The 15,802-nt window shown below is 39.9% G+C and overlaps 1 protein-coding gene across 21 annotated transcripts in view; it reads left to right on the top strand.

The window, feature by feature from the left end:
• PTPRD (protein tyrosine phosphatase receptor type D) overlaps positions 1-15,802 on the top strand; it is a 1,875,931-nt gene that overhangs the window by 1,809,038 nt on the left and 51,091 nt on the right. For all 21 annotated transcript variants that reach the window (XM_081152197.1, XM_081152189.1, XM_081152196.1 and 18 more), the window contains one exon: positions 10,307-10,482. In XM_081152197.1, coding sequence (XP_081008323.1) covers positions 10,307-10,482 — 176 coding nt within the window. The remainder of the gene's footprint in view (positions 1-10,306; positions 10,483-15,802) is intronic.

The raw sequence follows: 15,802 nt of genomic DNA, 5'->3' as shown, positions 1-15,802 counted from the left end.
TGAACATTTTAATTCCCACTTGAAAACAAAGGCACCTACATGCTTTGTCCACTAATTACAGGGAGTTCATGGACACACAAGCCCGTTGCAGGTCCATTCTGCAATGTAGGTTCCCCAGCCTTGGTGTCTTTTGTTCTATTTTCTCATAAAATGAGGATATGTAAGACTCTTCCTGCTATTTTTTTAAATATATCTTTATTGATTTCAGAGAGAGGAAGGGGGGGGAGGGAGAGAGAGAGTTGAAACATCAATGATGAGAGAGTCATCATTGATCAGCTGCTTCCTGCACGCCCTGACTCGGGATAGAGCTGGCAACCCAGGCACATGCCCTGACCAGGAATCGAACCACAATCTCCTAGGTCAATGCTCAACTGCTGAGCCACGCCCGCCTGGGCCTTCCTGCCATTCTTAAAATCCTGAAAGTTGATTCCAATTCCTGAGAGCAATAGACAATATAAATAGTAAAATAATGATTAGCAAAATATTAAAATGTAAGTAAATTAAAATATAAATAATAAATATTAAAATAATACTAAAATATTAAATCTTGGACCTTTAAGAGATTATCTCTCTAAAGGGAAAACAGACAAACAAATGCTTAAGCCCGAAGGTTTACTCCAAATAGAATTCTTATCTGGTGTGTGCCTCTGCTACCAGGCCAGGTTTAAGTGGTTTTGTCTGTGAGAGAGTTAGAAATGACAAAGTGTAAGCCACATCATGTCATATGCATCCTTTAACACTGGTGCTTGTTAATCTGATCAAAGAAGCTTAGAAAAACATGAGTTTGTTTTTCATTTTCCTAGTTTGGGGGTATATACAGAGCATCCCCAAAAATGTATACACATTTTAACAGCTGATAGCTCAATTTTGAAAATGAAATGTATTTTAATAAACACTGCCTTTATGATTATCCAAAGTGTGTGTATACATTTTTGGGACACCCTATTTTTAAAGTTTCAAAACATAAATACATTTATTTACTTCATCTTTCTAATGCATGCATTCTTACAAGGGCCCAGATGCTTCGCAAGAGCTTCCTATGAAAGCATCGTAGGCTCTTCTCGCTCCTGAAGAGCTTGTTTGGAGAAGGCACTCTGCCTCCAGTCCCTCATCCATGCAATAGGGTTAATAATAGAACCCATCTTCTAGAATTATTAGGATTAATGAGTTAATGCCTGTAAAGCATTTAGAGGAGCGCTTGGCCCAGAGAAAAGGCCTGATAAATATTGGAAACTATTAAAATTATCATTGATGGTATTATGAATTTTATTGCTACTCTCAATAGGTCCTTTTATCCTCAGATAGAATCTCTTTTGCATAAGATCTATGGAAAAATTAATACCATCCAAATGAGAAAGCTGCATATATTTGGAGTACTCCGTGAAGCAAAAAAAAATATTGTTGCTTGATAAATGAGAACCAGACCCGTAATAGCATTACAGATTTCAGCAGGAGGAAGAATGTGTTCTTTTAAAGGGAAATCTGAGCTATACCATCCGATGCTTGATTTGCATAATAGGAGCAATTCCAAAAAAATCCAACTGTAAATAATATAGATGATGTTACGACAACTTGATTATTTGTGAGATGGGCAATTTAGCACCTTTAAAATGAGAAAGTAGCTCACAAGGAATCACTGCCCCTTAGATAGATCTAATTTTAAAACGTAAAGAAAAGAAACCACTGATAGTCCCCTGTGCCGTTGCACCATTTGCCGCCATACCAGTGGTCTGTCTCTAAGTTGTGTCCTTGCCTCTCTTCTGCAGAGTGTTCAGTGCGAAGTCACTGTTTGTTCATGTAAAACAGCTGTCAGCACATAGTAACATAGTTTCCACTTTCACAGGGTACCATGCAATAGATACTTTTTTTTTCAGGCCATATCTAGTAACCTGATATTTTTTCCAATAAGTAAAAACACAACAAACAAACCTAGAAAAATCAGTTAATTATATTTTAGTGAATACAAATGTTTGATGTTAGGGTTCCATATGAAACTCCAATATCAAAGAGTTTTAATATATTTTTCTCAATAAAGAATTCCTTTAACAGCTGCCAGGTGCTGTTTCCCAAGTCATCTCACTGAATATGATCCCTTTGCCTTCTTCTAGGATCTCTTTCTCTCCATCTATCTATCATCTATCATCTATCTATCTATCTATCTATCTATCTATCTATCTATCTATCTATCTATCATCTCTCTATCTATCCATCCATCCATCCATCCATCCATCCATCCATCCATCCATCCATCTATATTTATACCTACCTACCTAGTTATGTACATACCTACCTACCTATCTTTCACGTTAGCCTGAGCACTAGTGAATAGTTTGTGGGCACTTGGTGTTTATTGTACCTTGCTCTTGAAATTCTGCTTAACAAACTGAAGTTGGTTAGAATATATGCCCCATCTGAAAAAATGAAAAGAAAAAAGTTGTTTTCTAATTTTCATCCGATTATTGGTTGAGTTTATTTTTCTCATATTGTTCAGAATATCAATCATTGATTTAGTACAGCGTCTTTAACATGTTTAGCCTTTCACTTTTCAAGTTAATTGTTTACAAGCACAACAAAGTTTAATCCTTTTATTTCAGAGTGTTTTTTTTTTTTAAATAAATAAAAGCATCTCTCCCTCTCTGAGAAGAGGTGCCCACACAGATTTTTCAAGCTTAATTTGTCTTAAATAGAAAGCAAGATCAGACTTAGCCTTTGGAATCGTGGACCAATTTCACAAGGTGCTTGCAGCCTGCGTAAGGACTAGTTAGAGCTGTTTAAACAGCATCTGTCTCCTGCATGTAGCCCAGGTTGTGGTGTGGGGATCAGCCTGTACTTAGGCTGTTTCTTATATGGAAAAGAGAAAAAGCATTTTTAAGAGATGGCTGGTTGTGTTGGGTTTTTTTCCTTTACTCTTATTTCCAGGAAGCTAATCGAAAAGCTCTGTGAGTTCTTTTTTATCTCCATTGTCCTTACTTCAGTTATTGGGATTTTTATTTATTGTACACCTATGCAGCCTGTATTAATGAACCTACACTTTGTTACTTTGAGGCTGTAAAGAAACCCATACATTCTGGGTGTGATTCTATTGTTATAATAAAGGCAGGTTGTACTTGCTGGGAAGTTATAAAATAATTAAGTTTGCCCTCTCTTCTTTTTTTTTTAAATATAGAAACTGGAAAGGGGCCTTTCAGATTTGGAATTAGTTTTCCTCGGTAGGGTATTTAGGAATATTTAGGAATGAATAGGTTTGTTTCATTTCTGTTTATGATGTCGACCCTAAGAATAGCTAATATCCACTGGTAGTTTAGAAGTTTTAAACGTATTGACTCATTTGATTCCCACAGAGGTGTTGGGTAAGGACATGAGGATAATGCTGCTAATATATTAGGATACATAAGAGGAGACTGAGTCCCTGAGGCTTTCCCACAGGCAGGGCCCCTGCCGTCACACGCCTCTCTGGATCTGACTGCCTCACTGCTGCATGAAGCCCTGTAATAACTGCATATTTATTAATAGACGCCAAGTAGACCAAAGCTCTGGCTGAAGGGGTGCTCTGCGCCGGCCCACACCCTGCTTAATCTCATGGCAAAGCGCCACCTACCAGAAAGGAGATGCAGATAAGTCCCCAGCACTTGTAGTTAATCTTGGAATACATTCAAAGACGACTCCATGGCCCACATCCTTCCCTGGGGCCACTGGGATGGCCCAGCCTCCGCAGCAGGGCAGAGGCACAGAGGATGAGGGGGAGGGGACACAGGCAAGGGAGGGTTCAAGGCTCTCTGGAAGTCGCCCGTCCCCCCGGGAATATCACAGTGGTGACGGGCTTCTCGGAGCATTGTCCTGCGCTCTGTGGAAACGTGGAGGGGGACCTGCCAAACCAGGGCCGCATCTTGGGGCTGTGGTGGCGGGCGACGCCCTGTGAGAAGGCCTCTGGGAGAAGCCTTCGTTTCTCTGGTTCGTGGAAAGGAAATCCATTTTGCTCCTTCGGATGCAGCCATGGGTGGCTGCCATGGTGCTAGTGAAGGGGAAAGAAAACCTGTGTTCTTCGGAATTAAATAAAGGCACTCGTAATTTTATTAGATTTCTATTTTCTCTCCTCTAGTTGCTGCTGTCAGCAAACCAAGTAAACTTTTTTTTCCCTGCATTGTGAATTGTGAAAATTGCAATCTAGCTCTTGACCAGCAATTTATTGTTGTTCAGTAGAGTTTTATTTATTTATTTTTGGTACATGTATTGAAGTACACGAACCAAAAATAAGGGGACATTATTTACTACATAAAAGGTAGCTTTTAACACGTTTTTTCAATTTAATAGAACCAATATAATAAAAAAGAATCCTGGAGCTTCGGGGGGGGGGGGGTGAAGGTAGCTTTCTTGCTCTATTGGAATTTGAGTACTTCTGTCTTACAACAGGGAATAAGCTGGTTTACCCAAAACAGTTTCTTTTGATGCAAACTTTACTAAGGATTTGTAGAAGCGAAAGAAAATAGCAGTACCTGGGCTTTGATGCCACACCGAGTTGGAGTCAAGTCGACCACTCAGCCGAAGGTTCACCTCCAGCTCTGTAGAGCGCGTCCTTCTATAGCATTGCCTCCTGGTAACATGGACGAGATCCTGGAGGATCTTAACTTCCATCTATGTCAATTAGCCTGTGGTGGAATTGGTTCTGTTATACGTCATGTTGCTTAAAGTTGCAGAACCTCTGGACAACAATTTCCCCTCTGCAGCCTTGATGGGACTCTGCCTTCCTCTAATGCTGCCTTTCATTCTCACCTCCACAGTCCAAGGAGAGCTGCTTTCCCCGAACAGACTACCCAGTAGCCTAGCCCCACCACCTCATCTTGTTTTTGAGTTTGTTTGCTTTTTACCGCACCAAATTCTAATCAAAATTTCAAGTATCAGTCACACCAAAAAAAAAAAAAAATCTCAGTACATCAGAGGTAGGAGCAGTAGAAATCAGCTTGAAAGAGCATCTTCCTACCTAATCTGAGAGACACAAAGCCTCTATTCATCTTAAATAACTTCACAGAGATGTCCAAACCCACAAAGGTTAAGAATACCACGGGGAGACGTCTTATTTTAGGACGCAAAAGGACTTGAGGGAATCAATATGCCCGACAAGCCTTATTTAGCAGATAAGCAGTCAGAGTTCTGGACACATGGAACAACTTGCCCAAATGACAAAGAGCAAAACTGCCAGAGGCCCTAGACAGGAGCCTCGTTTCCTGGTCAAGTTCTCAAAAGTTTTAGCAAGTGCTCAGTGTTGTCCCAAGGCTTCCAAAGGCACCTGGGACTTTTCCTATAGTGAGCAGCAATACAAAAACATGTCCTTTCTCTTTATGATTACTTAATTTCACATCGAGAAAATAATTCATGCACTATTTTCAGTCTTGCTTTTTCAGTTAACCTCAGGGCATAAAGTCTTATTATAAAACTTATAATTTTAAATACTCCTCAATGAGAGAAATCTTTTCTAAAAAGAAAATTATCTGTTGACTTGAAAAATCAAATGCAAAGCCAATTGTTTTGCTTTCTTAAATAGACCCACTTGGTTCAGTTACTCCTCCTCAAATAAATACAAACAACTTTATTTTCACCCAGTCACGACAGAACAGCTCAGATAGTATATTCTTTTTTTTTTTTTTTTTTTAATATATCTTTATTGATTTCAGAGAGAGGAAAGGACAGGGAGAGAGAGACAGAAACATCAATGATGAGAGAGTCATTGATCGAGCCCGCCACCCGGGCATGTGCCCTGACCAGGATTCGAACCCCGATCACCTGGATCCTAGGTCGACGCTCAACCGCTGAGCCACTCCTGGCCGGGCTCAGATAGTATATTCTTTAACATTGCAACATGTTTTCAAGATTTTAAAGCATTTTTTGGTACTTTTTCATCACAAATACTGTTTTGAACAGAGTAGCTTCATTTCTCCAAAGATTCCTCCCCTTCTGTTCATACTCAAGCACACGTGGAAACGACGTCGGGGAACTCTGTCCCATTCATCTTGTGCTTGGACAAAGGGGGGTGTCCTTGCATTTTGAACTTACGGTAATGTTTTCAAATTTTTTCAGGCAGTTAAAAGAACAGTGGATCCCAAAGTCCATGCCCAGGCTTATTTTTCCACTGAGAGCTATAACTAGCAATTCCCAGCAAATAAAAGGAGAGCCTATAACTGGCCTAATTTTGTTTGAATTAGCTGTTTGTAATGGCTTGTTATGCATTGAGAACATAGAAGCTCAGCTCTACCAACCGTTCACCTCATCACAACCTCTCTTAGTCTTAAAGACTTGAGTTTCACAGCTCCGGGTTTAGTTTGTCCAAAACACAAAGACCCAGTATAAAGCATGAAAGTAATATTTTTAGGTACCACAATATAGAGTAGTCCATTAACTGAAGAAATACACTTTAACACTGGATGGGGCATACTGGTATAATATGAATTCAAGATCTACCCTCCATTTTCTCACTGTTAAGATGAGAATGATAAACATTATTGGTGTTGGAACTATTTACATAGCTATTAATTGGAGAGTACACATAAAACAATACATGGAAATTTGTGAAATTTATATTTATAAATATAATAAACCCATGGATTCTTAGGAAAGATCAACTTTTAGACCTAAGTTGTTGTTCTTGGACAATGACATTAAGACTGACTCCAAGAGACAGTTCCTATAATAGTAACAGTTCTAAGATTTTTGCCTATGACAAGCTAAAGGCAGGCATTTTTGTTGTGCTCTGTTGTTTTAATAATTCCTACTATCGCCCCCCAAAAAGACAAGCACCATTATTATAGTATTGAACAGAGGTCTCCTTGACTCTAAGAAATAAAAGTAATCAGCTAATTTATAGTAACTGTATTGTTTCAGGACTGCGTTTTAAGTTAGGTTTCTATCTATCACAGCCCTGGAGGAATTCAGTTAATTCTCACATGCTTCTCTTATATTAGAAGTGCACTCTGATTAGTATTGCATTAGCAGGTGCAAATCTTTGGGTAAGGCAGGGAACTGAAAATTAAATGAACAAATATGCATTACTTGAAGACAATCACCCCAAAAAAGCAGAACTTCGTAGATCCAGCCTCCCAGCAGAAGCATCACAGTCAGTACTATTGAAGAAGCGTTTCATGGCTCCCGAACACTTAGAAAGCCAGTGTGTTAAGTCCCCCCAACCCCACCCCTGATCAGGATTGTTTGAAAACTTTTTCAAAATACAGCACATTGAAAACTAAGGTCTCATTGACGTAAAATATCCTACTTTTTTTACTTTAGCTTCCCATCTAGGGTTAATATTTTTAGAAGGGCAAACCACCGCTCTTTCTAAGATCTTTTCTCATTCATCTTTCTACACAGCTTGTTATCTTGGGTTGTATGAATGTAGGACACATTAGATTGAGAGCTTCTGGAGAACAAAGCCCTCTCTCACATCTCCACGTTGCAAAGGACATGTGGGAGAGAACTTGCCTGAAATGTCTTTTAGCCAGAGTGGGTTAAGGGATTTGCCAGAGGAGGCTTTCATTTCAGGTAGAACCTCCTTAGAGAAAAGTGTCAAAACAGAAGAGAATCCCTAGCATTATTTTCAGGATGTAAACATTAGCCTAACACTTAGCTCTGTACCAGGTGTTAAGTTTTTAATTCTCTTTTCAAAATATCAAGTCCCAAATCCTTAAAGCATTTGGTGATACGGTATCGGTCCCAGGTGCCTCCGAGTTTTCAGGCAGAAGTCTTCTATTTTTATTCCCTGGAAGTGCAACCATTATTCAGTAGCAGTCCAATCCCCCTAAAAAATAATCATTTATTGTTCAAACTTGAGCAGTAGGTCTAAAAACAGTTCATTACATAGTAACTGAATGTTGGATGGGCTTGCTTCCCTTGCTTTAGATGTGAGTCTCATGTCCATTGCCCTTGTCCTCAGACACATGGTTCAAACACATTTGTTATCCTTTATAAAGGTGAGATGGCACAGGGTCCAGTTGAGGTGTTTTCTGAGTCATTAACCCAGTTTTCTCCATTTTGAATTTTGGAAAAAAGTGTTGTAGATGTTGGTAGTTGAGTGAGGCCCATAGCCAAACTCCTTTTAATGAGTTCTTTAATGTTGCTAATTGCTAAATTAAAATTTTGAAAGTGGGCTTCTCCTGTGTGATAGAGTAGATTTATTGTTGGCTCAGAAACAAATCCTGGGGACATGTAGATGTGCCACTTCGCGGTGGCTGTAACCTGAGGACTTCATTTAAACTGTCCTTTGAATCTACAATAACTTGATGTCAGGGAGGGATAGGATCTTTATCAACAAAGGGCTGCCAGAATCCCAACTGTTTCTTAAGTAGCTATAATAGATGAATAGTGTTACAACCAACTGAGCAAAAGCCTTTTCGCTCAAAAGGCTTTTCACTAATGCTGGTGGTATTCCACATCCATGTGTGCATCTCAGAGCCCCGTAGTTTCCATCTGACTTTCATTACTTTCCTTGAGAGGATCAGTTTTACAACTGGAATCAGAAAATCATTCAAAGTAATTGAAAGTGGCAATCAGTGAAATATAATAATTTTAGCTTAGGAACATATGTTTCATTAGAAAGAAAATATTTTTTTTCCCCCTAAGTCCAAAACCCATGTTTTCCTAGAGTGAAAAAGGAACCATGTACATGTTCTAACGCTACCTCCCATATCACAGTGACGTTGCCATAAGTGCTTGTCCCCTCCCAGGGATAGGCAACTTGTTTCCTCCCGAGGAAATCGATTCCCTTTTTGATTCTGACAATTTGAAAATGCTTTCTTCTATTGGAGATAAAATCCATATCTCTGTGGTTACATCCTTCAGAATTGAAAAACTTGGGCTTCATCGTGATAAACCTGAAAACCTCTCTTCAGATACACACAGGCAGCTCTTACCCCCGGCCCCTACTTTTTCCTTTGCCAAGTTGTATTCCATATTCCTTTCTTATATGGAATAGATTTCATTTCCTTAATCATTCTGGCTACTCTCCATGGAAGAAGCTCAAAGCTTGCCTATATTTCTCTTAAGGCATCATTCTAAGGGAAAATTAGATTTTCAGTCGCAATACCTGCATTAAATAACTCTGCTGCTTATTAAATGTTGGAACTGGGGAAAATTCCTTACACTTTTTGTCACTAGGAAGCGTAGGTGAATAAGAGAGATGGTCGAGAGGTCAGATGGGCAATAAACAAATAAACAAACAAATTATTAGTTTGTAATAGGTAATGTACAGAATTGCCAAGGGAGTTCTGAGGTCCCAAGGTGTGAAGGGCAGGCCTTCTGGGATGGGGGCGAACATTTTGCAATGGGCAGGAGGAAGTGTGTTCCCAGGTGCGGGATGGCACCAAGGGAGGAGAACAGTTTTCTAACAACTGAAGCAGAGTCTAGAGTCTAGAAGCTTAGAGGGTGAGCGGAATGAGAGGAGCCTGGAGAAGTGCAGAGCTTTGTAGCCATTGTTGAGAGACTGGATTTTATTTGAAGCGTAAGGGGAAGCCATTGTTGGGTTTGAAGAGGAGATGTTACAGTGTCTGAAATACGCTTTTAAAAATTGCTCTCATGCTAGATGGAGAACAGATTGCAAAGGATAAAAGTAGAAGTGGGACAACCAATGAGGAGGCAACTGTTATAATCCACAGAGAGGTTCATGTGATACAACAACCCCATGAGGTTGCAACGAGAAGCGATAGTCCGCAGAGGTTAGGCCAGAGTCACAGCAGACAGCCCGCCTCTAATTAAACCCAACCCACCAGCTCGAGCAAGTTGTCAATCTGTGCTCTCAGGCTTGTCCTTGGTGAAAGGAAGCTCGTCACAGGACTCATTCCATAGAGTGGTTGTGAGGATTGGATGAGTTCCCTGTTTGTGAAATCGGCAAAGAACTTTTCACTGTTAGGGCGTGCTATATCACATTTTTCAGACTCAGGCGTTATTTTCTTTAGTTTTTGTCTGGGAATGAAAAAGAGAAAGCGAGGAATGCGACCGGATCATTGTGTATTTAACTTTGCAAGCTAAACTTTGCTGGTGCAACAGAGAAAGACAATGCGAGGGAAGGCATTTCTGTGGACAGTCCATTGTATTTTTCTTTCTTTGGCAGTCCACTTTGTCATTTTATAAAGATCTGACACCTCAGACATTGTGTTTCTTTAATTCTCTTAGGCCTGTTTTGAATCTTGCTTAAAACCCAAATTCTAATGTCACTGAGACGACTCTAGCGCAGTGTGAACAGTAATGTAACAGTGCCATTAGGCTGTGCCCAGGCTGTCCCCTCTTGTGATACATTCCCTAGTTGAATAACATTCTTCTTTTGCAGGCATCCCAGGAAGTGACTATGTGAATGCCAACTACATAGATGGTTACAGGAAACAAAACGCCTATATTGCAACACAGGGATCTCTCCCTGAAACATTTGGGGACTTTTGGAGAATGATATGGGAGCAACGGAGTGCCACAGTTGTCATGATGACAAAACTAGAAGAGCGATCCAGGGTAAGAATAAACATCCATCTCTTCCCTCTTAAAATCTTCCCTCAGATACTCCCTGTGTTGCATATTTTATTCTGTTCAGAATCTTGCCTTAAGCTTCAACCTTCTAACAGACATTATTGTGAATGGGCATCCACAACGCTGATTAAACCATTCCTCAACACTTCTGAGTCTTTCAGAAGTGAAATTCTCTCATGTTACCATGTGTGATCACTAAAATGAACAAACAAAAAGTAGTACTCAACGAAGTACACAGTTTGGTTAGAGAAAATATCTATTAGCTTGAACCAATTTTTTTAAAAAACATGGAACAAGAACAGACTTTTGGGGAAAATTTCACCAATATCTACTTCCCAGTATTTTTTAACTTTTTCTTTCTTTTTAATCTGCAGCATAAGATCTAAAATTATATGACACGGGCGCTTATTTAAATTATTCAAATTAGCATAAATTAAGTCAGGGAAGCCAGAAAAATGATGTTGGTTGATACACAGCTGAGAAAGCATATGAATGTGTAGAAAGTATTTTGCTAATTTAGCTTTCTCCAAAATGAGTAGATTTTTAATAACAGAACCATTGCTTATTAAGGTCCAAGAAAGGAGTTCTATTCATCATAGGGATCTAATATTATGGTGCATGGCACATTAGTTAAATGCTGCTGATTTGCAGAACTAAAACATAATAGGTAAGCCATATTCCCAAGAAAATAGGCAGATATTGTAGCCAGTTGAAAATCAATCCTTAACCTTGAGAATTTAATCAAAGATCCTCTGAAAAATGAATGAAGATAACACATATTCTCACTGAAGGGTGGGATATTCAGGGCAGAGTTTGAAATAACAAGTGAGAGGTCTCTCAATGTGATCACAATAGCTCAAAAGGGATATTTAGAAGGAAGCCAAAGCTCAACTCCCCATTTGTTGTATGACTGTTGAGGTTTTCTAAATGGTCTTCTACATCAGGTGTGGGGAATGTTTTTATTTACCAAGGGCCATTTGGATACTTACAACATCATTCAAGGGCCATACAAAATTGTCAACTTAAAAAGTAGCTATAAAAAAAGCTCCTAGATATATTGAGTTTTGAGTCCTGCCTGTGGTTGCCTTGGCAGGGCCAGACCAAAAGATTTTTTGGAAGTACTGAGACTTAGGAAAATATAGAAAGTTCCAGCTGTTACCTTACAGATAAGGAGTTGAGAAATAAAAAGATATGGTTCACAACTGGTTTTGCAAAACTAAAATAGCAATCAGACCTTATAAAAACGTGAATTCTATAGAACTATTGAAATACTGTCTGAAATGAATGTAGATAAAAACTTATGACTGTGAAGACAAATACCTTTACGTGCACACTCCAAAAGATATAAATTGATCTATTATTTAGTTATACTTAAGACAACCCCTGTATAACATGCTCTTCCTTTACAAGCAACCCCCTACCCAAATGATTCCTGAATATACCTGTTAATAATTATAACAATGTCTAACACATATTAGGTGTATTGATATTTCACAGCAATTCTCTGAGATAAATACTCCTATGATCTCCACTTTACATATGAGTAAACTAAGACTAGAACGTTCCAGAAGGTCACCCAAGGTCCTCCAGCTACCAAGGCAGTATTAGAAATTGAAGACAGTCTGAATCCAGAACACATCAGTCCATACTGCGTGCTAACACGTCTGCGAGGCTGAGACAGCTGAGCTATTATATTTTGGCGTGCTTGTAAATCCAACCTACCTGGACCACTCTGCTGGGAGATACTGCCTGGTAACAAGCAGTCATTTGCAAAAGCTGTTTTCAGTAAAACACACATTTTATCTTGACACTGCAGGCCTTCATTAAACCATGCACAGAAACTTGTTTTGAAATAACCAAATGAAATTCTGCCCCCTTTCTCCTTAATTGCTTCTAATAATAAAGTTAGTTCTAACTGGCCCCACTGCCACCACGGCAATCTGATGGTAATGAGCAGGTCTTGACGGAAGGCATTGTGACTTAAATACCTCCAGTTTATCTTTATGTTGCAGGCTACCTTTTTTCCCCCCACCTCAGACAGAGGAACTTATTTGGAAGTTACTAAAGGAGCCTCTGTTTCCTCCCTTCATTAATTACTCTTTGCTCTTGCAAGTTAGCTTTCTCTTTGTTAAATAGCCTAAAGGAAGCCAATTAAAATGCTGCCTTTTGACTTTTATTCTGTGGTGATTCAGCCTGCACCCAAATTTGTGATGACCTGCATAAGCCAATATTGAGGAGTCTCAACCATTATCAATCTGACCATACACATGAGTCCTGACCCCCCAGGCCCCAAAGCCCTTTGTTCCCTAGTCTGGAACACGTAAGAATAAATGACTAAGTGCAACAGAGAGATCGAACAGAGCACTGGTGCCCCAGATTATGTTACCCGTTCTTCCATCCATCTACCTTCACATCCACCCACCTCCCCTTTTCCCTGTGCATTGGCTCCTTCGCCTGCAGCCTCATGGAGAAAGGGCAAGGCGTTCCTGGATTCTCAAGACCTAGGATTGAGTTTCGCCGTAAAAACAGTGTTATATAGTGGTTAGTTGTTTCTGAAATATATAGCTCCATACTTGAGGAACTTTGTGGGTAATGTGGCTGACCTGGAGACTCAATGAATTCTCACTTCCCAGCAGCCAACTTCAAAGCAGACATCTGAACTAGCTTTGGCTTTACTTAGGAAATTGCCTGTAGTCTCCCTCATAAATGAAGGTGGTCCAGGTAGTTTAAATGAATCACCTCTCCAAGAGCTGAAACCTAAAAGTTTCATATTTTGATTAACACTCTGGTTCTTAAAATAATATCCATCTCCTTGGTATATGGAGGGAAAGCGTGTGTGTACTTATACATAAACAAGGATGTGTATTAGAAGTACGTAGGAGTACCTGCGAGCCAGAGATTCGGGGTGGGGAAGAGAGGGGAGCATGATATTACACACGACTCTGGGGACATCACCATCAGAGAGAAGGAACGCTACATGGCCTAGTTCTAGGTGGGGGTGTCTCACAGTCAGGCGTCTGGGTTTAGATTCTGACTGCTGCTTACTGTGTAATGAGCCAGTTGCTGGATATTGACTGAGACAAGGAATGTGACAAGGTGGCTCAATGACTCTCAACTATTATTGTTTGGTCTGATAGAGAGAAGTTGGAGGCTTTACCATTAATTATAGCTTTACTTTCCCCTAAAGCTCTCTTCCAAATAACTCAATTTTTTGTTTCCATATGAAATGAGTTTCTCTGCAGTTCACAGTGAATCCTGACCAAGCTCATAGAGTCACTGCCCATGGCAAATCCTGCCCACTGCCCCCAGTGTAGCACACCCGTGCATTATGGTCTAGAGGAGAGTGTAGCTGAGAACAAGGGTGTTTTTTTTGCACTTGCATTCTCCAAACAGACTCCCCAGAACAGAGACCCTGATGCAGAAACGCATCAGTCTGCAAACACGTCTTGGCTCTTCTGGCTGCTACTATCACTGCAGCCGTATCTTGAAGGAATACAATATGAAAATAGTGAGTGATGTGAACATGAGTTACATGGTCGGTAAAGTTCATACATTCTTGATACCACATTTCTTTTTGGTTCAGTTTTGCATTCTCCCTCCCCATTCTTATTTATTTGATGATGCTAGGGAATTTTCTACTTAAGACCTCTCTCCTGTGTTTTCCAGCTTTCTGTTTTCCATAGGCCTGGCTCACTCTTACTTTGTTACTCTGGCCTGCTGTTGATAAAGCAGGTTTAACTGGCCTTTTGTTAGAGAACTGACCATTCTTAGGTTTGAATGGCTAAAGAAGGTATTACATGTGTGAGGGATGACTTAGGACTTCAGTTGGCCATTTGAAAACTTAAGTTCTTTGATTTTCAAATACTATTACTCTTCCTCAAATGTGGCCTTGAAAGGATCTCCAACCTAATCAAAAAGACTATTTGTATGATGAATACACACGGTTGTCAACCCCAAAGACGAAATGTGTGTGTTGAATGTTTTCTGAGTTTCATTCAGATATATAAAGAAACAAAACAAAATATAAAGGCTAAAATCTGGAGATTTTGAAGGTAAAATATGATTGCTGCCTGAAACACAGATCAATTTAAAGCCTTATAAAATGGACTGTGACATGAGATACTGTTAGTGGGTTTTATCCCACAGTTTCCATCTTTTTTGCCAAATGCTCTCAAGTTCTGCGTAGTTCATTGATTCTGTAGAAGATCATTCTCGTGCCCTAGAATGTGGTCTCTAATTGTTTCCATGTTTCATAACATGCCAGTAAGCACATGAATTGGTTTGGGCAACCACATGTAGGGAAGAAAAAGTTTGGAAAAAATGAAACATTGGTAAGAGAGTAAAACATATACAGCTGGGATTTCCACTCCAAGGGTGTTATTTGTGGGCAACTGGGACACAGGGTTGGCATCCTCACTTGAAGAATTGGAGTCTCCAAAGTGGGATTTGCCAAGGTGATTCCTGGCCCAGGAAGCTCTATTATTTTATTGGTGATTGTCCACTTTTATTTCCTTCATTTACACGCTTTTGACTATTTCTCATCTGCTTTGTTTCCCATCTTGAGGTACACAAGACAGAGGGTCTGGGTAAACCTCATGCTTGGCAAATTCTTGAGCAGCGTTATTTATGTTAGAAGCAGAAATGGCTTATAGCAAAGGTGAAGGGATATTTGGCTTTCACTACTTCTCGCCTTCTCACCAGCCTGCCTTCAGTTACTGCCCACAGTTGACACTCATTGTTAATTCTGTGTTTTGCAACCTTTAGAGTGGGACTTGGTTCACTAAAAGAGCTGTGACTGTGGCAGTACTTAGTGCTATAAATGCTGAGGATGAGTGAAATTCTGACAGTCAACAAATGGGACATGATTCATCCGTTGTGATCCACACTGATGTGCAGTAAGAGCATAGAGAGGGAAGTGAGGAATTCTGTTCTTAGTTTCCAACCTATCTAAGTCTTATTTTCTGTTTCCAAATAGAGTATCATGAAAACCAGTTGAGGACATTCATTGCTAGAGCAGAACAGATGTTTTGTGCATCGTGACTTTTGTTTATCGTAGTCCCCTCCACTAAGTTGTTTTTTGTGCGCTAATGAATGGAGGTTAGATGCTCTCAAGGCTAAAGGGCCCAGGCTGGTGTTAGCTGCACTGTTAATCATTTAGGGAATTAGAGTACGGACACTTGGCATTTGGCCAGTGGGACACTTCTCACCTAATGACCACTTGCTCCGTCTCTGCCCTCCCCAGTCTTTGAATGTCACCTTAGTAAATTCACCCAGATGAGACGAGGTGGGATAGGGACACACATTT

The sequence above is a fragment of the Miniopterus schreibersii genome (assembly GCF_964146895.1).
Source record: "Miniopterus schreibersii genome assembly, chromosome: 11".
Classification (NCBI taxonomy): domain Eukaryota; kingdom Metazoa; phylum Chordata; class Mammalia; order Chiroptera; family Miniopteridae; genus Miniopterus; species Miniopterus schreibersii.
This window is presented reverse-complemented; position numbering and strand designations above follow the sequence as displayed.